Source organism: Acanthochromis polyacanthus, chromosome 11 (assembly GCF_021347895.1).
Source record: "Acanthochromis polyacanthus isolate Apoly-LR-REF ecotype Palm Island chromosome 11, KAUST_Apoly_ChrSc, whole genome shotgun sequence".
NCBI lineage: Eukaryota > Metazoa > Chordata > Actinopteri > Pomacentridae > Acanthochromis > Acanthochromis polyacanthus.
In genome coordinates this window covers 27,376,766-27,400,342 of record NC_067123.1, presented here as the reverse complement: position 1 = coordinate 27,400,342, position 23,577 = coordinate 27,376,766, and the positions used below count along the sequence as shown (strand labels likewise).

Sequence of the window (23,577 nt, the reverse complement as noted above, 5' to 3'; positions counted from 1 at the left end):
GCCCGTTTAGTGACCAAGGACCCCCACAAAGCCCCCAGCGCCACAGCAAGGTGAGTAACAACTAGAAGCTTTCATTCAAGGTGACCTGTTGAATTCAAAGAGGTTTAACTGGAGGGAACTTTTCCAGATTTGTCACAGCTCACACAAGTGACTTGAAGACTTTCCAAGCTTACCAAAAAAAAAAAAATGTTAAAAAGAATGCGCGTAAATATTTCACAAAAAACTCACTTATGTTGCCGTTCCAGTAGAAAGTTTATTATTACGGCCATCATCGTCATCATGATCAGCATTATTATTATTATTATAGTATATTTTAACTTCCAGTCTTTGAAAAACATTTACAAAAAGCTTATCACGATGGAGTTATACACATAGGCGATGAAATTTGACTGTGGGAGCCTCCACATTAAAAACAGCTAGAGAAAACATGGGACAAAAAACACGTCTCTTTTTTTTTGTTTAAACTAACATGTTGCGCTCAGGTGAACAACGCAAACAGCAGCTCCTACAAACAAACAAAAAGAAAAGAAAAACAAAGATACAAGGCACAGCTACTGTACATACAGCGGTGAAGTCGGCACCTCTGTCCATACGTGTTCACAACGCATACAATAACCACACAAAGCGGATACGCACTCTGCTGGCTCTACTTTTGGAAGCAAGTTATCTGACAAGTTGGTACAATACATCAAACAAATAAATACATACATATACAGTACATACATATAGAAAACGAAGGCTAAACACAAATCAACCTCAACCCTCTATGAAGCTGGGAGTCCATCACACAGATTTTTAACTGGATTTATTTGCGGTATGCAGGTAGCATTTTCAAGCTTTTGACGTTTTATCATTAGCATTTTTTCGTCTGAACAAGAAATAATTTAAACAAACATTTATTTCCATTTGTTTCTTTTTCCTCTAAATCTAGACAGAACTGTACAGAATGCATTTTTTATTTACGCACATAAGCATTACGACGGTGGGAATAAGAAAGGAAATAATAGGGAATATAATGGGGCTGCTGTCGGACAAACAGAAGGCTGACAGGTGGGCTCCTCTGTCCCGTTCACAGCCCGTTAACAAGTCTCTGCGCTTCTTTTTTTTAAAGATCATTTGGAATAGGATGAGAAGTTGATATGACAATCTTTATTTTTGTAGTGCTCGTTATCAGCTGGATATCAAGGCCTGTAGGCTCCTCCGCCTGCAGCCGCCATGCTCATGCTTTTCAGCTTGTTGTCCTTCTTCCACTTCATCCTGCGGTTCTGAAACCAGATTTTGATCTGTCTCTCGGAGAGGCACAGGGCATGGGCGATCTCGATCCTCCGCCTGCGGGTCAGGTACCGGTTGAAGTGGAACTCCTTCTCCAGCTCCAGGGTCTGGTACCGAGTGTATGCAGTTCTGGCTCTCTTCCCCTCCGGTCCAGACAAATCTTGTGCAGAAAAATACAGGTGGAAACACACCACATGTAGTGGATGGAAAATGGAATTAGTGCACCAACTTTTTTAAAACTACATTTCTTGCAATTTTTGAAGAATCTGCCTGATAATATTCGGTGTTTTAAACACCACAACAACGTGAGATGCACATCTTTTCTATTGCATTTAGCAAATATTTAATAATATAGTAAATTAATTAATACATCTCCAAATTCACATAGAGATTACTGTACAATAGGCCCAAAATATACATATTTGGTAAATGTGTTATCTATTTTAAATGAGTTTAGCTTTTTATGTTGCTAAATTATCCCGTACCTGGTCAATGCTGGTAGTCCAGCTGACCAAAAATATACCAAACAGGTGAGAGGCGCATATGGCGCCATATGTCACGTTTTGGAAACTACATTTAATTGTGCTTTAAAGCAAAATCGTCAAATTCTAGTCTGCTTTACTTGTAGTTACGAAAAAGTGCCTTAATAAGCTACCAGGTGACTCTCACTAAACAACAACACAGCGCTCAGGTCTCTCTGCAATAACAAAATCAATAGAAGACCATTAAACAAAGCAGTTTACCATGACTTATGTGGAGTTTTCTCATCCAGGGATATATCTGAGGCTGTGCTGAGTCGCTGACATTTTGTGGAGTTGTCGGTGCGCTTCCCGCAGGCTTCTCTTCCTCGAGGGGGGAAGCTTTGGACACACAGTCCCGACTGAGCAGTAGCGTGCCTCCGTTCGAGCTCGAGCACGGGGTTGAGCACGGGGTCGTAATGGAGTTCTTCACGGCTCTGTGTTGAGATTGCGTCTCGGGCACTGGGGACGAGCTGGCGACCGAGGAGCACGGTAGAGGGTCAGGTGGAGGCGATAGAGACGAGTTCCCGGTGCTGCTGGCAGACTGGTTGTACCTGACAGGCTCCACAGAGGGTGTCGTCGCCGCTGAGTGACTCGGGGAGTAGCCCGGTGTCCGCTCGCTGCCCACAAAGTGTCCGGTGCCGGTCCGACCGACTGTTAGGTCCATCCCGTTGTAGCCATAGCCGTACCTGCTGGAATGCATGGCTGTGGAGTCTCTGTATTCTTCGTTTGCCGTACTATGGTCTCCATAATTATGTAACTGGAAGTCCGCGCCATTGGGATAGCGACCGCAGAATGAGTTCACAAAATAGGAGCTCATTTGTTGACAGTTCCACCGTTTGCCTGTTGTAGCTTTTGTTGTTGTTGTTTGTTTATTTTAAGAGGTAAAATAGCATAAACCTGTGTTCTTGATTTGTGGCTCTTATGGTTTAGCGCGTCCTATAGCACCCTTGCACAATTTATGATGAATTATGGAAATGAGTGGGACATGGACTTGATTCTCTCTTACGTAGGCACCCAAATATGGGGTACGGCGTAGAATCACGTGCTTTTGTTGACCAGTCGTAAATCCTGCTTGGTGACCTCCAGAGGTAAACTCGTGCACACAGGAAATACTGGGTGGGATGGGAAGGGTGCGCGCCACCATGCGCTCTTGGCGAGGGAAGACTCCGAGCCAGGGTTTGGGTGTTTTGGATTGTCGTGGTGCGCCATCCTCTGGCTCAACTGCCTCACTGCCTGTCTGCGGAGCTTTCCGAGGCGTGGGCTCCACACGGGGTCATTCAGAGGTTAACGACCAATGCGGCAAAAAACCAACGGGCTCCTAAACAATACAACAAGTGACATGCTGAGAGTGCAATCTCTGCGATGATAGTGTACAGAAATAATTCGATCAGAATCTGTTATGCATGTTATGATGGGCGATGGGTGTAAATAGTCTGTGCAGTTAATAGAATAAAAGCCCATTCAAAGCAGGGCTGTGCGTTTTCTCTCTCTCTCTCTCCACACTTTTTCCTTATAATCATAAAATAACTGAACGACCTCGTGAAAAAAGACTAATGAATAAATGTTTCGGGGGAAAAAGATAAAAGCTAAACATCACATTACCGAGTAATGCCACAGAGACTGCTCAGCTCAAGGCCGTTCTTTTATGCCACTTTGAAAAATTAATAACCATAAATATAGGCGTTCTATGAACACACAAATATCGTTTAAAAACATGTTAAAATTTAACGATGCAAAACAACAGGCGCTCAGATGACAGCTGATACGAGCCTTTTACGCGCAACCCGACGTTATTTCGCTCTTATTTAACGGCGACTCCTCTGTCATATTGACTTTTAAACAGTCAATCTTACCAAACTGCAGCTTTAGTATTTTGTCTGTTTGGAAGATATCAGCACAAGCTCGAGAATTACATTTCTTTTTATATGCAAGCCCCTCGAGCTTTGATGTCACTTTGGTATTTTAAAGAAGTAGAAAGACAAAAAGCAAAATGAGAAATTATTGGAAAAAGGGGAAACTGGAAGCAACTTCTGATTGCAAATGAAGCCGATATTTTTGAAATGGTTGAAATGGTGCAATATTCAATCAATATTTCACTTTTTCACAAACATAGTAACACACAACACATTATTTCAAATTTTCCAAAGGTTTTTTCTAGTATTACAAAAGAGTTACATTCTTGTGATTTTTGTTCATTCTTTTTCACTTTTAAAATATTAAATTTCTGGGATTCTATAATTCATCATTTACGAAGCATCGAAGCCCCAAAAAGTAGGAGGAAAAGTTCATTTTGCCAATTACATAGTTGTTAAAAGTTGCTCTTTTAGCCAAGAAACCACATCTACTTTCAAAACCACCGACAGACTCGGCCCAGCTCTGCGTAATACTGTAACCGATTCGGTGCACCCATCAAAAAATGTTAATCAACTACCAACAATTCCATATAAATGAAATCAGAAAAACGGGAGCTCTGCACAAAGCCCGACACAGACGTGATGCCTAAGTAAAGGCGGCTTCCGGCGCTCTCCCTTTGGTTTGCTCCTTGTGGAATTTTTATGGCACCCTCGAAGCCCTCTCGAAGGCACTGACTTGATTCCGGTTTCCTCCCGTTGCTCTTTTCCCCTGAACAGCCCATTCCCACCCAGCACAAGCCCGTTCCTGCGTTTCTGACAAGATCATTGCACTACATTATTTATTCCGTCCCAGGTATGTGTGTCCTTTGCGGTAACAAACCCCCAGAAGGCACGGTGTTAGTCAGGGTGAATACCGGGCTCACACACACACACCCCAGTGGGCCCTCAGTAAGAAGAGACCTACGCGGTGTGTGTGTGTGTGTGTGTGTGTGTGTGTGTGTGTGTGTGTGTGTGTGTGTGTGTTTTGGCTAAACAGTCATGCTCCAACAGCTGATTTATGGCTGGCCAATGGCAACAAAGTTCCCACGAAAATTGTTTCTCCGAGTTGAGCTGGTGACACATCCAGGAACTAAATACAGGCCAAAAGAAAGGAGAGGAAAGGAGTGAGTGCGCACTGGTGTCGGACGTGTCGAGTTAGGAAGAAGAAAGGAAGGGAGGGAGGAGGGGGGGAGGCTGGTCACTGGTGCAGGGAGAAAAGGAGGGCAGTGCACTCTGCAGGCACTCTCACACTAGCACTCGTTAGTCTTTGAGCATACAATAAAATGCTTTAATAATCATATAATTACTTACCTGTGACCTACATAGTATTGTGCAAAATTCACAGAAATAAAATCGGAAAATGGAATGCTGTAGCCTAAATTCCAAGCTCTGAGTAAATATATTCAAAATTACTATGCATTTAACACACATTTATTCACTCTATTTCCAGCTGATGTAATACAAAAATAATGCGTGCATGCTTGCATTTTATATCTCTTCGTAGCCACTTGATTAACTGATAATGCATTGCACGACATTAGACAGCATATTAAGCTCGCTAATTTCACTTTCTGCGAAGCTGTGAACAACATCGATATGCAACCACAGGAGGAATATATTGCTTTAGAACAAAAACCTTCAGATTAGACTCCACCGACAAGGACATTCCTATGCGTCAGTTAAAGGTCATTCAGTCCTTCATTTTGTTTTGATCACTGAAAATTGCCGTTTTAGAGAATATACATGATGGCGGAACCTCAAATATGAAGCAGGAAACATAAAATCAAAATGCAGAAACACACAGAGGTCGACCTGTCTGGTTCCCAGCACGCACACAGGCGTTTGCAGCAGAACAAGCAGAGCTGCAGCCACAATAACGACCCAAAGCCTCCACAGGAGGGCGTCAGAGAGCGCATCCTTTGGCCACCATCCACCCAATGAATTGTGCAGCCCAAACTCCATCCACATTTAAATGAAACAACAAACATAGAAAGTCAAAGAGGCGCGTAAAAACACCAATCTTACCACAAAATGTAAACTGGCTCACACGAACTAACAGCTTCACTGTTTCAAATTGATCACATTCACCATGTAGAATCTGTCAGAGAGCCTAACAATATAAACTGTAACATGAAACCAGCACCTTCACACGATATTTAAACCAAATGAGCCGCAGCGTTTGAATACTGACGTTTTGCTATTTGGTTAAGTAGTTGCGTAAAAGAGCGCACATGCGATGGACTGACAAGCTTCAGCTGTCTTACCTTGTGGAGGCTTCTGCATGTAAACACACGAGGTGAGGGGAGGGAGTGGGCAGGTGCAGACGGCCAATGACGGAGAAAAGTCTCCAGCTGAGTCCCCAGACGGGAACAGGGTCTCCCGGGGGGTCAGTGACGCGCTGGGGCTCCTTCCACTCATCTTGCCGAAAATGTGCCAAGCGCGCAGCAGGACACCCGAATTATCCAGTCATCTTTCTCTGTAAGCTCCCTGCGCGTCGAGTAGATTCTGTCTGACCAAGAAGAAAAGAAACTCCACAAAAAACAAGGCAGATATGAGAGGTATAAAACTGTATAAAAGGTCGCTGCTGGTGGAAACAGCCCGCGTGGAAGCCCCACACCGTTAAATGAAAGGCTGCTCTATTCCGCTATTGGAAATTATATATAAAAAAGTTCATGTTCACGGCTCCCCACCACGTGACGAGCCTGTAGCCAATGGGAGGCCGAGGCGCGTCGTAAAGTTGTATTGCCATGTTGTAAATTTTCATAAACAACAACGGATTTATGACCCAGTGCTGGAGGGAGAGATGGGGAAGAGGAGGAGGAGGATGGAGGGGGGAGAGAGAGACAGAAGGAAGGGGGCAGGTCACCGTCAGGCGCCATCTTACCGAGGGAAGAGGGAACGCAGAGTTCAACAGTAATTTCCCTTCATCTGCAGCCTGTCCCATCTCGCATCCTCATAGCTCACATTCCCCAACTTCGCTGTTTACCTAACCCTCATAATGGACTGTAACGCATCTCATCACATGCAGCCAAACTCTGGTCATAACTGGTGACTGGGAGCAAGAAATTGCTATTCAACCGGTGCGTGAAATCCAGTTACACAATATTAAGCGAGCAAATGTTGAATAAAAACAGACAGATAAATGCTATTTTTATTGAATGATTACGTGTGCATTTACAGATTGTTTTATATTGTTTACTTCACACTAGAAACGAGAGCACCGAAGCTAAATATATCACAGTATTTGCACATTGTGGGTTAGAACAGCCTTCTCATTTTACACTGACAAAAGAATGTGATACTGAAATGTTTCAGAGTTACAGTGCATGCGTTTATCACCCTCAACACGTATGAATTTTAGAGCCTGAAATTGGAGGCTTCTTATGCCAGTATTTTACAGTACACAGCTAAACATTTACACCAGTGTATTCCTGTTTACACGATCATAAGCAGGTTGACGTTCTGGGAATCTGAGGTAGGTTACATAAGAATTGAAGAGATATTTCCGTCGGTCCTGGGACGCAGAAAAGCTAAATGCTTCTGTAAAATAATAACTGAAATAATAGAGAGGGATAACTCAAGTATAGCACCCATTATCAGTAATTTTATAAAAGTAACTAAACGTTCAATTTGAATTAGTCGACCCATACTAAGGCACATTTGCGCACAAAGTTGTATTTCTTCCATGGGGAAAATATAACCCCCTGTAGAGTATTTTTTGGACATTTTCAATCAATTTCAGCTTTAATATCTTGTGTCAGTGTTAAAATAAATGGAAGGAAAATATTAGGTAGTGTTTCGTTAAAGGAATGTTGACTCAGTAGTACAATCATTACATGTTGCATATATAAAAATACAGACTAGACAGGTAGTTAACACCGCTCTTTCATTGGGAGCTTTTTTAAAACACATTTTGGGGTTTGAATATTAAAAGCAGATTTGAAGTCTGCTTTTTAATTCTGCTTTCATTCAGCTGTCATTCAGTTAATCAGCCATAAAGCAGAACGCACGTATGGGTATGTGAGGAAAAGATATCCCAAGCATACTGTTTTTTCCTTTTCTTTTAATTCTCTGTCCTTCTCTTTCGTTACTTTGCAGCCGTTTCTGACTCCGCGCTCTGACTGTCTCCAGTTTCGGGCTCCTCGGCCTCGGACACCACCGGAGCATCACCGGGCTTTTCTCCGAGATTCGACTCCGGCTCGTCCTTGTGGTCTTTCTTCCACTTCATCCTGCGGTTCTGAAACCAGATTTTGATCTGTCTCTCGGAGAGGCACAGGGCGTGGGAGATCTCCACCCTGCGCCTGCGAGTCAGGTACCGGTTGAAGTGGAACTCCTTCTCCAGCTCCAGGGTCTGGTACCGGGAGTAGGTCTGCCTCCCCCGCTTTCGATTTGGATCTGTGGAAGTCAAGAACTGTGTGTAACTTAATACTTGTCTGCATGCGTGAATAAAACACTGCATGAAGGATTAATTAAAATGTCGTTGAAGCTGGTATTAACAATAAAAACCTGCAGCAGAAAATATCGAAGGCGCCATTAATTTATTTGGAATTGCCAGTTAATTGTGTCTCATATTTTTACATTACCCCCTGCCCACACACACACACCTTCATATTTTTTTAAAAAAAACTTCTCTGCATCAATTTAAAGTAGTCCTGCTGGGGTGTTTAGCTCATGCCTCCTTTGATACTCTGCATGCCTCTCAAATTAAAAGCCAGCCAGGTTCTGCACACCGAAGGAGCCATAAGTAATTAGATTACAGCCCCCACACCTTCTCCTTCAAAAAAAATATAACAAAATTCCAATTTGACTGCAATCTAATTCCACCTGACTTCTTTGTATAAATCGGCACGAGTGGCGCATATTGATCCCAGCTTCAGGAAAATAGCAGAGCCTCTGCAGTGCAGACCCAATTAGAAAGGAGCTCCAGAGTGCAAGGGAGCTGATTTACACAACAGGCCTGTATTTTTTTACAACCACAAAGGGGAGAAGAGGCTGTAAGAGTAATAGGAGTGCAGAGAAAACCCCCAGCGGCAAGGTCTCTGCGTACTGAACACACAGAAGCGCTTGCCAAATGAATTTATGGCTGCAGAACTCATTAGTTGCGCAATAAAAGTTTTACGATTCTTTCCATGCAACACCAATGGCTTCACGAAATTAATTGAACCACTAACGGCCAGTGTAAGTATCACAATGTTTTGTAAAAGCATTGACCCGAGGGCTTTCAAATAGCACATACCTGATGCTCGCATCCAGGGGTACAGCCGGTGCTGTTTGTCCGGCGGCGAGGTAAGGGGTGCCGGCACCGGATGACAGCAGCTGTCGCTGAACAGGCGGCTCTGGTCAAACGGGCTGCAGTGCAGAACGTGTGCGTCCTGCCGCTGGCCGTAGCCCGAGGTGAACACCGGGTGGCTTTGGTACACCACATTGTTGACGCTGTAAACTCCAGAGAGGGACGGTGCAAATGCGATGGCCGCAGCAGTCCGAGAGGAGCCATGGCTGTCTCCACCGGGTCCAATGCCGCAGGACGCTCGATCTGCGTTTGGGAACGGGGAACCACCCGCCGGAGATTTGCTAAGAAGACCATCCACATAATAAGAACTCATATTTTTTCTCTCTGATTTGTTGGCCCAGAATCCTCAGTGTCGTTTTTACGAGGTAGCGTGATATATGACAGCAATACACCCTAGATTTACACCAAACCCCATTTTTACTCTGGACCAAAGAACTCACCCATGTGACTCCGGCCCTGTCGCTCTCGTCCAATCAGCGCAGACGTGGCTTTCATTACGACGCAGGACTGCAGAGTGGGATTAACACTTCACACACATAAACACATTCACGCGGATAAACACACACAAGAGAAATTCACACGATCCCAATGAGCTAGAGGTAGTTTACGGAATTTAAGGTCACTTTCCTTACCATCGCTTTAGCCTGCAAATAATCACATAAAAGCCTTTATTTTTAATTTTATGTAGGCCTTAATTCTTTGAATGCTATGACCTACATGGTAATAAATAACAATTGTGCATTCACACAAAACAGGCGAATGTAGAGTAATAATTGACAATAGGTTGTGAAAGCTGTAATCACATGCCAACAAATCAGCCATTCCACAGGAAAGTGTTTTTCTTTGGTTTTGCTTTTATAAACACGTCTTACAAAGAGTAGAAGTCGTGCTTGAAAAATAAAAACATCTTGAGGATACATATGTTGTATTAATGCCAGTAGAAAAAAAAATATCCATAAGCTCGCCCACAGTGTTTTCTAATAGATTTGAACATCTGAGTACTATAATAGAGATTATTGAGCTGAGAAATTATTTCTTTATACATATTTTTAACAGAAATAAAAAATTCTAAAACTTGCACCAGCAAACAAGAATTATAATAATGCCATAAATGATGTGCTGGCATAACAGTGAAGCCTCATTGTTCCTTAAATGGACAATAAAGAGATGGTTTGCAAGAAAAACAACAAAAATAAGAAAAACACATGAATCAACCAGGTCAGAACTGCATTAAAATTATGAGTATTATTAATTTTATTATTGTTATAATTATTAGCCATTTCACAATTGTTACTTTAAATATTACTATTCCTGCATTTAGTGTAACTATTCACATAACTAGAACATTAGTAGCAGCAGTAGTAATAATAATAATAGTGCTATTAGCATTTTTTTGTATTATTGTTAGTTTTACATCTGGAATACTAACACTGATTTTGTATATTGTGCTTGTATTTAAATTTGAAATGGAACATTAAAATCACCATAAATAAATTTACTAAACTAAGAAATGCACTGCAATGCTCCAGATTTTCTCCAGTTCTTAATAACCCTGCAATTAAACAAAATAATTTGAGTTTATTCACCTCCAAAAGCCACATAAAAACATCTTATAAAAGACAGCAGCAGCGCAGTGACTGTAGGAGGGTGTGAGCAGTAATCCAGTAGCCACAGTGCGCAGCTTGTTTCATTCTTCCCTGCAGAGCAGCAGGTTGAGGAAGCAGCTTCTGCACTGAGACTGTAAAAAGGTGTGAAATTATTTTCCTGGACTCTTAAAATGTTATTACAGTTTGTAGCCCAGTGCAGGTTCATTAGGGAGGAGTGTTAATAGCAGCAGGAGGATTGTTGTGGAACAGTGTCGCCATCCTCTGGTGACTTGTGGGGATTGCAGGGTGGGGACGCAGCACTGGGCAGACATTTTTGTTTTCTGCCGCAATCCGAGAGCGTAAACAAGACAAAAGTAAGAGAAATGGAATCGAGATGTAACCTTGGACGTTGTGGTTTTTTTTTCTGCTGTAATTTTGCACAAAGCTCTGGAGTCCTAACAAACTCGTCCAGATGTGTTTTGGTGGACGCACAGGGCCCACTACTGTGTTTGAAACTAGCTGCTGACTTTATTACTCCTTTTCCTTTAGGACGGGCTCAGCAAAGGAGCAGAGGGCGGAAGGTTCCCAGGTAGAAACAAAGGATCACTCCAAATGACCGTGAGTCCTGCGCGTCCCCGTCGGGGAGAATCCAATAAAGCTGATCATTTCCGCTCGGCCTTTTGTCCAGATCCCAGTCACGCAGAAAGAGGAGAAAAAAACAAATGGGTGCCATTCTGGAAACGGCCTAATTGTGTCTGGACGGCCATAAAGCCATTAAAACTGGAATGCCAGACAGTATAGCAGACCAGGCGTTTTATTGCACTGTCTCTGGTCGAGTCTTTGAAGTTTGGGTCCATCTGCGTCCCCCTAACGCGTCACAACAGCACTCTAGTTAGACTAAAGTCCGGCTAAAGTAATCTATTCGTTTCTGTGCAGTCCTTAAGGACAGTTAAATAACCTGCTGCTCCTGAACTAGTCATGGATGTCTTGGATCGATCTGGAGACTTTGCAGCGAGCTCACATTGCATTTCCTGCCTCTTGCATTTTTCTGTGCCTTTGTGCCAAATATTTTCTCCAGCGTGAATAGACTTGAACCAGTCAGCCATATTTTTAAACTAGACCTGGACGTCTTCTCTAATTTGGGGTTGCATTTTTGTTTGAAGCAAAATTCTAAACCACCGAGGTGTTTTGAGCATTTATCAACAAATATAAATAATTCCCGTTGTTGCTGTAAACAGGTTCCTCTGTGCGCTAATGACAGAGCTTTAGGGCTGAGCGGCCTTGTCATATCTGGGCTGAACACAAACCCATCGGCTGCATTATTTTGGGCTTCAGCTGTCGAAGCCCTGGATGTCTTTTTTGTTTTGTGTCCTCTCGCCTCGCAGCGCTTTGCACCCCATAAAAGGTTATAGCGGTAATTGTCTTTTATGGCTGTATACAGCTAACAACATCCTCTGCCAAGACACACCTCTGTCCCCAATCCAGACACACACACACTCACACACACTAATATTCACCTATGGATTTGTACATTTTGATTGGTGTGTGTGTGTGTGTGTGTGTGTGTGTGTGTGTGTGTGTGTGTGTGTGTGTGTTGCAAATTCATTTGGAACTGCTGAAAATGTATTTTAAAACCTTGCAAATCTGCACTGTATTCTACAAAAATCACTAACATTTCTTGTCTGTATTTTTGTGTATGTGTGTGTGTGTGGTGTTTTTGCAGCGCAGTAAGGATTTTGTGCGCCAATAATTACTGAATTAAAGCATTACAAAGAAACATAAGTTGAGGTCAAGATGAAATAAGGATGTAAATTGCCCGCATTCGCAGATATAATTTGTTTTATTTAATAAATAAAGTACAAATTACATTTGTGAACCAAAAAAAAGTCAGACGGCCAGCAGACCGCGAGGTATTCAATGAGTAGCCTACAGTGTTTTTTATATTTTGTCCTCTCACTAACAAACATTACGCTCTTTGAAAATGTTACTCCCTGAAATTCAGTCAGACAGTTCAGTATGCAAGCAAGAAAACAAACAAAATGAAACTACAATCCGCCATCGAAAAAGGTTATTGTAGGTAGTTGAAGGGCTTAGGTAGTCAATCACGTCATGTCATATAGCTTCTATAACATTCATTTTGAATTTCCAAGAAGGTGTCTTCAGTGAGTTTCTGCACCTAAACTTCAAAAAGCAACCTGTCTGTCTATCAGTTTTTATGCTTTTCTTTTTTTCTACGGTTCTATATTAAGATTCAACCTCATGGTCATCAGTCATAGTTCTAGCAGTAAGGGAGAAACGGCAATAAAATTAATACATTTCTTTTTACAAACTATGCGCTCAAGTGGCTCTGAGATAGACAAGAAATACAGCTACAAACCAGGACACACACAGTTAGAAACATCCATACACAAACAAGCACAGGAATCAGGCCAACTGATACACTTAGCGAGGTATTAATTCAAATCAACATTTTAAAAAAGGATATTAAAAAAAACGAGTGGGCACTGTTAAAATTGTGCAATATAAAGGTAGTCGCATCAAACTAAAAGCCCAACATGCGCTTTTTTTACAAGACAAATAATCCTAGAGCTGTTATATAGAACAATAAGACAATGGAGTTTAAAAACAAGGTCCAGCAGAGTTAAGAGCTTTTACACACAAAGCTCGCTATCAGCCTAAATACTGCTAAATCTACACGCTTCAGTCACTCGTCTTTCGGTGCGCCGTCTTTATTAAACTTCTTCATCTTCATCCTGCGGTTCTGGAACCAGATTTTAACCTGTCTCTCGGTGAGGTTTAGCAACCTCGCCACCTCATACCTACGGTCTCTGGTCAGGTAGGTGTTAAAGAGGAACTCTTTCTCCAGCTCCAGGATCTGGTGCTTGGTGTACGGACAGCGCTTTTTTCTCGTGGCACTTGCGTGGAGCCAGTTGGACACTGGGTTATCTGAAAAGGTGCGACACTGTATGAGCTTCCCGGTTCTGACCGACTTTAAAAACAAAACATCACTCAGGATTTGGATGCAACCAAAAAAAGAGGGGGAAATCCTATTCAAATTCACGGGTAAAAGCGGCTGCGTTGAAATACAACTGGATTTTTCTACCTCCTTCTCTGTCTGCTCACTTTACAGAAGGTTATCTAATACAGCAGTGTGAGCTGGGCCATTAACAGCCCCCCATAAGGAAATGGCATGTTCAGAATAGCATCTGTTAGGACGTGCACCCCCATCACGCAGCCCAGTCCTCACAGCTTCATGCGGTATAAATAGTTTAAACATAAAGGACTCTGCAGCGACTTACTTGGGTCCAGGCCAGGTTTCTCTTCGCCCTCTCCGCTCATGTCCCCTGCCTGGACAGACAGTTCGTCCTTTTCCACCGGTGATGCTGTAGCCACCGTGCCGTTGGCGTAATCGGAGAGCAGCAGCGCCGTGTGGGATCCGGGAAGCGCGCCGTCAGCTCGCGTCCCCAGACCCTCCGGTTTGATTCCGTAATGATGGCTCGTCGGTAATCCGGTCATGGGCAGCGAACCTGACATGGGCTCCAGAAGCCACGACTGATAGCGGCCGTCTGTGTCCGCAGCCACTGGGCCTTGGGGATGCCCGTAGTGGTGATGGTACACAGAGGAAACCGTGCCCGGGAACTGAGCCGGGACGTGGCTCCATGACGGCCCGAAAACAGGGGGTTTGGACGGGAAGGTGCAAGTCCCGAGCTCCGTGTGCTCGCTGAGGGAGGCGGGCTGCCTGGCGTGCTGGAGCCCAGGACCGGAGGGGTACCTCGGCACAGAGAGCTCCTCGCTCTCGGGCAGAATGAGGGAATCGACGTAGTAACTAGTCAGCGTTCCAGATGTCGACATGGCAGAAAAATTAGACTTTCACATGTACGCAGTCATACAACGGATACATGCAAAAGTAAAAAACGTGCACACACACACCACACACACATACACACGCAGTAAACCCAGCCTCACAAAATAACAATGTGGAGAAATCAAGTAGCAACTTGGCCCCACAGAGAACTACAGAGGGAAAGTAATGGGGAGACATCCTGCCATGCCATTGGGCAGCAGACACACGTGATCATAAGGCTGAACAATAAAGGATAAATCAATCCCTGTGGTCATTAAATACTCACCCGCTCTGCTATAACAACCCCGAGTTTTAAGAATTATCAAGATATGAGAAAGATCTGCTTTCTGTGAGAGGAAAATATGAATGACTGGAATAAAAGGAAGAAAAAAAATCACAGTGTTATTGGCACTTGACTGCTGTTACAAGCCCTTCTTGGTTACACAAAACGATACAGTATGTATTTGGAAGCCTTATTTTACGAGATCTTTTATACGACACGCAAGCACCCTACTATTGCTGCTCACCAAAACACATTTTAAACACCAGTGTATCACAGAAACTTTTGCTCAAGGATTTAAACGAGGATCAGATCATAAATTACAACTATACAAATTCCATTCTTATTTCTTTATTATTTGTTTCTTATTCGGCTGTCAGACATCTTCCAATGTCCGTTTATTTTCTTTTAAAGGGCTTCAAATATTAAACAGGTTTTAAAGAAATGGCTAACAAACACACCAAACCATATAGAGGTTTAGTAGCAGGCTGAACAAGTATTTTGTATTTTATTTTTTTCCTTTTTTAGTTGTACATTTAGCTGGAAGCCATGGCTGTTTGTAGGAGCACTTCAAAACGATAAATATAAGGAAAAGATAATATGGTGGCATTTTTTGTATCAACATCCTTCCTGAGTTACCAGGATATTATATACATTGAAACTACTTCTCAAACATCTACTCCACATATAGCTGCAATTAAAATATCGAAGGAGCATACTTTGTACAATTTCTATTAAAAAATCAGCAGCCTATTATATATTATGAGTGCGCAAAAAAGAAACCAATCCATGTGAAATTACTTCTGAAGAATAAAACAAGTTTTTTATTACAAATTTTCATTGCGATTAACAAATACAGCAAAAGAAGCAGGGGTATTTTAAATGCTTACATGTTAAATGCAGACTATTTATTACTATTATAACACAAGCTATAATTATGCTTTAAAACCAAGCGGTTGTAAATAAAATAAAATAACAGTGACTTATATTTGGTGCCATGCGTAAATACTTTAAACTAATGCGTGTTGCAAATTTAAATCCCAAAAAAATATAAACCCAATAGCTAAATAAACGTTCTGCTGGTTTGTAACTGATCCAATCAGTTCAACTACTCCACTGAACATTTCTTAAATGTGTTATTTTTGTAATTACTAAAACAAAACGGTTACCCGGTGTGCCACTGCTCAACTCCAGCCCGTTTATTTTGTTGCACCGCCGTTATCACTTGCATCGGCCTATATGTTTGGTATCATCACTGCCATTAACAAATTAACTCCAATGCCTGCTTGCAGCCGGGGCTTCGGTGTAACGTTACACTTAAATGGAGCTAAAAATAGGCGTAATGTGGTGTTTGTGGTTTCCTCATTTTAAAATTAAATGGTGCGGGGAGTGGCGAAGAGCAGGCACAAGAGCACATTCAGAATATAGTGAATTTGGTTGCAGGTTGGATTTTAAATGTAGGTAAAATAAACAAAGAAAAACAAAGCTGCGGGAATATTTTGGAATTCTATTTAGCTAAATACGTGCGTAAAATAACATTGTATTGGGTTAAAATTCACAAATGGGATAAAATATATTTACCCGAAAAAAACAGTGTGAATTATTGTTGAAGCTTAGAAAAATACAATTGAATGTTGACAATTAGATGAGGGTTGTGTGTATTAGAGGAGGAACATAGTAATTTGGTTTCATTTAAAAGTGTGCCTGCGTGCGTAAAAGTCCATCAGGTTCCAAACATAAGCTCAACACTGCAGGTTTTAAAGCAGCAACCTAGAGTTTTCACATATCATGCCGCGTGTTTATTTATTACCAGTAAATAAGAGCTTGGCCAACACCCTCGCAAGGCCACAGGCAATTCAACACGCAAGAATTCTCTGCTGCAGCTATACTGCATTTAAAAGAGGAGCACACAAACGCACACACGCACAACAACAAAAAGCACAAGGTGTCTATAATGTGCATTCTAGTTTCAGGCTATCACCTCGCTGGTACTTGCACGTTATTTGGCCAACAGACATCAAACAAGCCGAGGAGGGAAAGGAGCGGCTGTGCGCCTATTTGTGCACTAAAAGTTAGAATAGACAAACACCTTCAGAGCAGGAAAAGACGCCACTATGCCAATGGCTCTCAGGCTGTAAACCTAAATCAGGGTGCTTTTTTCACCCACTTTACCGCAGGGGCTATTCACTTCTTTTGCCTCTGCAGATAACAGCCTGTCTGGCGGATCTAAATATCGCCATAAAGCCCTTCCCCTCCTTTTGTCTGAGCCACTATTGCGCAGCGGACGCATCCGGTCTCATTGCCCACGGAGGTCGCTGTTGCCCCATTCACCTTCCCCTTCCCCTCCACTGCAGTGGTCGTAACCGAGGCCTTGTCTGGCGTGTCTGCGTCACTACTACTCACGGAAAACACTCACGGCTTTTCCCTTAAATCCCAAGTCCACGACGCATACTGCAGCTCGGCTTTGATCACGTTGATATTCTGCACACATTCCCCGCCTCGGGCTGATTTAACCAGCAAAAAAACGAGGCGAGGAATCCAAAGAGAGACACCACAGGAGACAGGATTGGAATATACACAGCAGCCAGTCAGCCAACCAACCCCTCCCCGATTTCTAAGGAATAGGAAGGTTTGCAACGTGCTTTCAAAACCGCCTCTCCACAATTTTGCACAAATCTCGTCATCTTTACGTCCCCCCGATTTGCTTTCCTTTTGGTTTCGATGTTTGTAACTGGGGCAATTAAGACAGTTTCATGTTGCAGAGTTAGAAATGGACCCCAACAACATGAAACTACCTAAACCACTCGACAGTCGATCCGGGCCTCAAGTGAAACACAATCAGCCAATTCATAATGCACCGTGGTCGTGGCTTCCGTCATCATGTGCCCAAAAACAACAACAACAAACAACCCGCCTGTATTGAGAACTGGATTGCACACACTATATAGTGAAGCCGCAGCAACAAGGCGCAAAATGGACAAATTCACAATGCTGAATGGACTCACCCAATCCTCGAAACGTTAATCCCAGTATTCCCAGACTAAAGCACAAAGCATTGTTTTATCCACAGTCAGTACAGTTCAGATTTGTAGCTGAGAGCCGGGCCTCCTCTCCGTCCGAAAGGCTCTCACACGACTGAAGCAGCTCTTAGAGGAGAGGGAGAAACCTCATATACCAGCCAGTCATAAAACTCTACAATAGCCGGCTGGGCATGCAGCTAGACGGCTTATAGCCTAATATCTTAATTATTTCCGATGGCCAGTACATTACCCCCTTAAAGAATCATTTCACTCCCAGTTGCTGCACAAACAACAAGTGAATGTCCAGAGTAAGGAGCCTTGATTAGTTTGAACTTTGCATTTCACAAATAGCCTTTTCATTTGAACCCTCATTGCTTCTGAAAAGACACAGCAGATACAAAAATACAAGCAGCTACTTTTCAGTGCGAGCTGATAATTTATTAAGCATTACACAAAAACACAACGTCATATGTACACAGAAATATACAATAGAAACATTCCTCCTTCACTTTGTACACACTTGTTTTCGTGTAAGCGTCCTCAACGTGATAAAGATTCCATTTTTACATTTAGCTCATACATAGATTTGACTACATCTAATGGTCAAAGGGTGAATTATTTTCCCTTGGTGATATAAGGGCATTATATTCCAGAGTGGTTTAAATTTGCTAAAATAATATCTTTAAATGTTATACCATGCAATTCCAATTAAAACAAAAATGAATTTATAATTGTTTGGTTAAATTTAGATAGAAGATTACTGGGCAGCGGTGGGGCAAAAGTGGACAATTTCGACCACCTTCCAGGGCACAAGTGGGTTTATTATCATTATTATTATTTTAAACTGCACTGATTTAACTCCACTGACGACACTATCCAACCATACGACAGAGGTGACAGGAACAATACAAGAACACAATATCAGAAAACAATCAAATAGAACCAATAACATTCAAATATAGTTTTTTCCTTTTCTTGTCTCAGTAGCTCACAGAGGACGATGCGTTGACATTAAGCGTGTCTGGAAATTAAAGGGGGGGGAAAAGTTGCACCCCACAGCGAAATGAGTCTTGGTGTGGACAAAGTGGCGAGGGAGGGGGTGGAGAAGGGGAGGGAGAGATGGTGGGGTCACTGATTATTTTTTTTCCTTTTTGACTATTTTCATTTGTTTCAATGCAAAATCACCTCGTTCATCATGAAAATCCGTAGTTGGCGGTCAGCTCCCGGATCCTGTTTTCTCGCGTCATTTTCTTCAGTTTCATCCTGCGGTTCTGGAACCAGATTTTTACCTGTCTGTCCGTCAGGTGGACGCTTTTACTGATCTCTAGGCGGCGCTCTCGGGTCAGGTACATGTTGAAGAGGAACTCCTTCTCCAGCTCTAGTGTCTGGTGCTTGGTGTAAGGACACCGTTTCTTTCGGCCGCTTTTTGCTGTCAGCCAGTTGGCCGTGTTTTCACTTTTTGAGTCTCCTAAAGAAAATGGCAGATAGAGGGTTTTACGCATTGCAACATGGGGAGCTGTGGTGTGGGTGAAGCAAAAAAGCATAACAAAACACATAAAGGTGTTGATATGTATGGCTGTTTTACGCAAACGTTACAGTAACAGGCAACACTTCGCGTAATTGCTCTTATTTAGTATTATAAACAGTATTTGCACATTTCGACATGTTTAAATGTAGGCTAACAGTAAGCAGGTGTAAGAATTTATATTGGAGCCTACTTGTCAATATCCACTCCTGTACATATACAAAAGCCAAGCATAGCCAGACGATGAATAAGAATACACTAAAACATTACTTTGCTAAGCTTTTGCAACACTGTTGTGATGATACAAATGCCTGCATTGGAGAAGCTGCTGCAAACTAATAAACACTTCAAACAACTGCGTATGGACACAGTACACTTTGTTGTAAACCGTGTTTTTCTGTGTTTTTGTACTGCTTATAAATGTTAAATAGGAGCTTAACTGCTTAATGCGTATTTGTGTGTGCCTTGTGCGTAATGTATGGTCTCTTTGTTAGACTCACCAGACTTGTAGCAGATTTAATAACACTGCACATAACATTTTCAATTAATTGTACAGATAAACAGTAGTGCTATTCTGGTGTCAAATGAATTGAACATACAAAAACATTACGGCACAGAAATTAAAAATAGGCCTACACTAATACATGTGGGCCTTTGAACTAATATTTACGCAGCGGCTACAAGAAACACTGATTAATCCACATTAATTCACATTTTCTTGTTTTATTTAAAGTTAAGTTCTTGATGTCGCATGATATTGCAAGTTTGGACACCTAGTGAAGCTTTCCTCTGCAGCAACTGGCTCATATTTTTAATTTTACGCATTACAATTACGGACGCATTTAGGCAAATAATACAGATTATAATGCATTTATACGACAATCTTTCTTGTTACTTCAAGAAACAATATGGCAGTGTTGTGTTTACTGTCCTGTGTCCTGACTTGTCACAGCAGCCTGACCAGTAAAATAAAACTTGACAGGTGCCATTAAAAAGCGTCAGTCTACCTGTATGCCAACAAAACAGCAGTGTAAGACCACATTTAGGATGAAGCGTAATTACCTTTATTGGCCTTCGCCGGTCTCTCTTTGTCATTGTCTTCTGCTTCGTCTGCTGAGGACGCTTCTCCATCCGAAGAGTCGCGCGCGTCCTCGGTCCCCGACGCAGCATGAGCCTGCAGGTCTGCGGTTCCCGAGGACACGGGCTCCTCGGTGTTCCTGCCCTCCTGCGCCGTGGCTGGAGCAGAAGTCGAAGTTGGTGGCGTGTGGAAGCGAGCGGGAGCAGTGGGGTGTAGGCCAAAATGAGAATGGGAAGGGTTCGACTGGGGGCCGTTGGTGTTGTAAAGTTTATGAGAATGTGCGTGCGTCTGAGACAAGCGGAAGTAGCCCGGCACAGGCACTGAGCCCCCGCCGCCGCCATCGGTAACTGTACAAGAACTCGACCCCAGGCCGGCTGTAGTTAACCTTGAATATGTTAGATCTTCGGCGGTGGAGGCTTTTGGGCACTTCGGCTGCTCGTACAGGCAGTAGGTGCTCTCTTCCTTAATATTCTGCGGGAACGAGCAGGGCGCGACCTGGGGACCTACCGGGTGCTCTTGGTCCATTCGACATGACCTCTGCGCGTCCATCCACATTTCCATGCTGGACATGTACGCACCTGAGGCGGAAACCATGTTCTGAGGACCCAGCTCGCTCCTCTTACCCATACCTGGGAAGTATCCATAGTTGTGTAGTCCGTAAGGCACTTCTGTAGCAGTGCTATGAGGCACACACACCGCGCTCCCAGTGTAGTGACCTCCGCCGCTCTCGCTGCGGCCACTGATCAGAGAATCCACCAAAAACGCATTTCCTGACGGGCTGTCCGAACATGACATTATTGTGGTGTATTTTGGCGAAGGGAGAAGATAGCCCTTTCTGGCTGACATTTCTTGTGCAAAACATGCTGGATATGATTAGAGGCACCCCCCTCTTCGCCGAGCGGACTGTAAAACCAATGGAAAAGCTGGAAAATGGGCAGTCCCTCCCACTTTGTGGCTACGTAGCAGTCGGAACGATATCCATCATGGAGCTGAGGCAGAGAAAGAAGACAGCACAGCAATCAGTGTGTTCCCTCACCTCGTCTTAATGCACCACCCTTTACAGCAGGGGCGAGGTCCGACACGATTGAAAGTTTTTTAAAAATACATATCTGTACTTTTAAAAGAAGCAATCCATGAATGCATTATTTTAACGGCACTATAAATAACCAAATGATGCCTGAAGCAGCATGCAAATAAAATGTCACCACAAAGCTCAACAATAGATGCAACATAGTCAGAAGCAACAGATTTAGAAAACCCCAAGCTGCTAAAATGGAAGCAGTCAAGTCATAGTGGTGGAGGTGGAAAAAATGAAAGCAGAAATAAACTCCTCTTCGTTTCAAACACACTAAAGCGCTCCTTTACATTGGGATTTGGCCTCAAGGTGGCAAATCAAGTTTAAAAGTATAAGGCTGCTAAAACCCACCAACAAAGACATAAAATAACAAAGCCATGCAGTTAGTGGCAATAAAATCTTTTTAACTGTAGGGAAAATTCGCCTTTGGCAAAATGACTTGGAAAAAAGCCGTTTTACAAAGTGCATCCTTTAGCTTGAAGACAGTGAGCTTTTCAGCACTAAAAGCAAATGCGTTAAGAATTCTGTTGCCTACATATGGAGGCTTCCCCCCCCCCCCTTTCTTTTATTATTTTTTTCTTTGTGCAAGCATTTTTACACAGAGGAATATAGTTACTGTGAAGTTAAGGTTGCATCATTTTGGTTGTCTTGTTCTAAATGACTATATTAAATCAAACATGCAGCAAGTATTTTTAATCGTAGGGTTTGTGCTGGTAATAAATTACGCATTTTAATCGGATTAGGAAAGCTATGCCTGCGCGTAAACAGCGGCAATCCCCTGTCACAAGTAAAAGCAGTTAAACACACAGTAACGACAAACTAAAATTATGCGTAATATACAATATCTGCAAAAATATTTAAGCATTTAAACCCCAAATTCCTGAAATACTCCGTTTAAGGGGACACGCAGTAACTCCCCGAGATGACAGATTTAAAGAGTCTTTATGTCCAGCTTCTCTCTTCATGATATACAAAGTACAAATAATTATATATTTCACATTTAACAATGAACAAGTTCATTATTTTTCCATACATGTATTTACAATTAGAAAGCCTGCTTTTTGTGGTTGCATTTTTGTGCTTTTCTCTCATTTGGGATCTGGAGAGGAGTTTGTGTCTGTAGCCATTACGCACAGCACATAAGTTAAATACTATCATGCGCTTTTGTTTAAACACTACAAGCATAAAAATATCATTCTGCTGTAGTGCAGTAATTATCTAACTGTCCAGTATACTGCAAAATTTCCAAATTTAGCTCAACACACAAATTTAATTCTGGTTAATTCGCCCAAATACTGATCACGGTGCAGTGAGGGAATTGTCCCAGTGTGCCACACTAATGCAGACGTAAAGCTTCCACATACAAGCCATCCTGTCGGTCCAATTTGGGGCAATAAGGGCCACAATAAAACTCTCCTTCCATCTCGTCGTGTCCTTGGCCATGTGTACTCTATTGCTCTCTCCAGGTTGAAGTTAATCTTGGCCAGCTTTGCCATTACCAGGCCCAGGTGGCCGCTCGCCCCCTGGGTTTGTTTGCAGCCTGTTCTACTGAAATGGGCAAATTCGGGAGAAATTCATAAATTGAGCCCATTTAGGTCTTCAAACTCTCTCATTGACAGCTCATTTATGCACACTGGCTTACACTTTTACCGCGTCAACGGAGGACATTTGTCAATCGCAGCTGCTCAGAACGCGCATATTTCAAATGACTAAATGATTGAAGTTGGTTGTAAGGTTATTTATGTTTATATGAATATATAACAATAACCTGTTCCAAAATTTAAATTATATATATATATATATATATATATATTTTTTTTTTTTTTTTTTTTTTAAAGAGCATTTTCTGCGGTGCCAGATATTTCAAGATAAAGGCCAGATATTTCAAGATAAAGACCATATGCCGAGGACTAGTGCGCGTTTGGTAACTTCCCCCTAAAACATAAAATGATCCAAAATAATGTTATCCCACCAAACACAGACAAACCAACAGCAATAGTTACAAAGTCTGTGCGCTTCTCCTCACAGTGGCCTGTTCCTTATGGGACATATGATCCAGTAAGGAAACTAAATACATCAATTAATTATGTGTGGCCCGTATTAAATAGTTCTGGCCCGCACACTTCATGATGCTGCACTAGCACGGGGGCCTATCGATATCTTTGTGTTACAGTTATTAATTGTAGCTATTAAA

At 42.5% G+C, this 23,577-nt stretch overlaps 4 protein-coding genes across 4 annotated transcripts; all 4 read right to left on the bottom strand.

Moving 5' to 3' along the window:
* Positions 1-239: 239 nt before the first annotated feature.
* On the bottom strand, positions 240-2,841 carry hoxa5a (homeobox A5a). The gene is made up of 2 exons (XM_022194158.2): positions 2,016-2,841; positions 240-1,432 (listed from the first exon to the last, which is right to left on the bottom strand). The coding sequence occupies exons 1-2, from the start codon at positions 2,608-2,610 to the stop codon at positions 1,182-1,184; spliced, it is 846 nt and encodes a 281-aa protein (XP_022049850.1). The 5' UTR covers positions 2,611-2,841; the 3' UTR covers positions 240-1,181.
* Positions 2,842-6,620: 3,779 nt separating this feature from the next.
* LOC127530220 (homeobox protein Hox-A7-like) lies at positions 6,621-9,389 on the bottom strand. The gene is made up of 2 exons (XM_051955163.1): positions 8,922-9,389; positions 6,621-8,080 (listed from the first exon to the last, which is right to left on the bottom strand). The coding sequence occupies exons 1-2, from the start codon at positions 9,286-9,288 to the stop codon at positions 7,773-7,775; spliced, it is 675 nt and encodes a 224-aa protein (XP_051811123.1). The 5' UTR covers positions 9,289-9,389; the 3' UTR covers positions 6,621-7,772.
* Positions 9,390-13,181: 3,792 nt separating this feature from the next.
* On the bottom strand, positions 13,182-14,596 carry hoxa9a (homeobox A9a). Its single transcript, XM_051955162.1, has 2 exons — positions 13,846-14,596; positions 13,182-13,507 (listed from the first exon to the last, which is right to left on the bottom strand). Exons 1-2 carry the CDS (start codon positions 14,411-14,413, stop codon positions 13,266-13,268), a joined length of 810 nt encoding a protein of 269 aa, XP_051811122.1. The 5' UTR covers positions 14,414-14,596; the 3' UTR covers positions 13,182-13,265.
* A 4,255-nt stretch (positions 14,597-18,851) lies between these two features.
* On the bottom strand, positions 18,852-21,118 carry LOC110951113 (homeobox protein Hox-A10). The gene is made up of 2 exons (XM_022194038.2): positions 20,293-21,118; positions 18,852-19,173 (listed from the first exon to the last, which is right to left on the bottom strand). The coding sequence occupies exons 1-2, from the start codon at positions 21,101-21,103 to the stop codon at positions 18,899-18,901; spliced, it is 1,086 nt and encodes a 361-aa protein (XP_022049730.2). The 5' UTR covers positions 21,104-21,118; the 3' UTR covers positions 18,852-18,898.
* Positions 21,119-23,577: the final 2,459 nt, after the last annotated feature.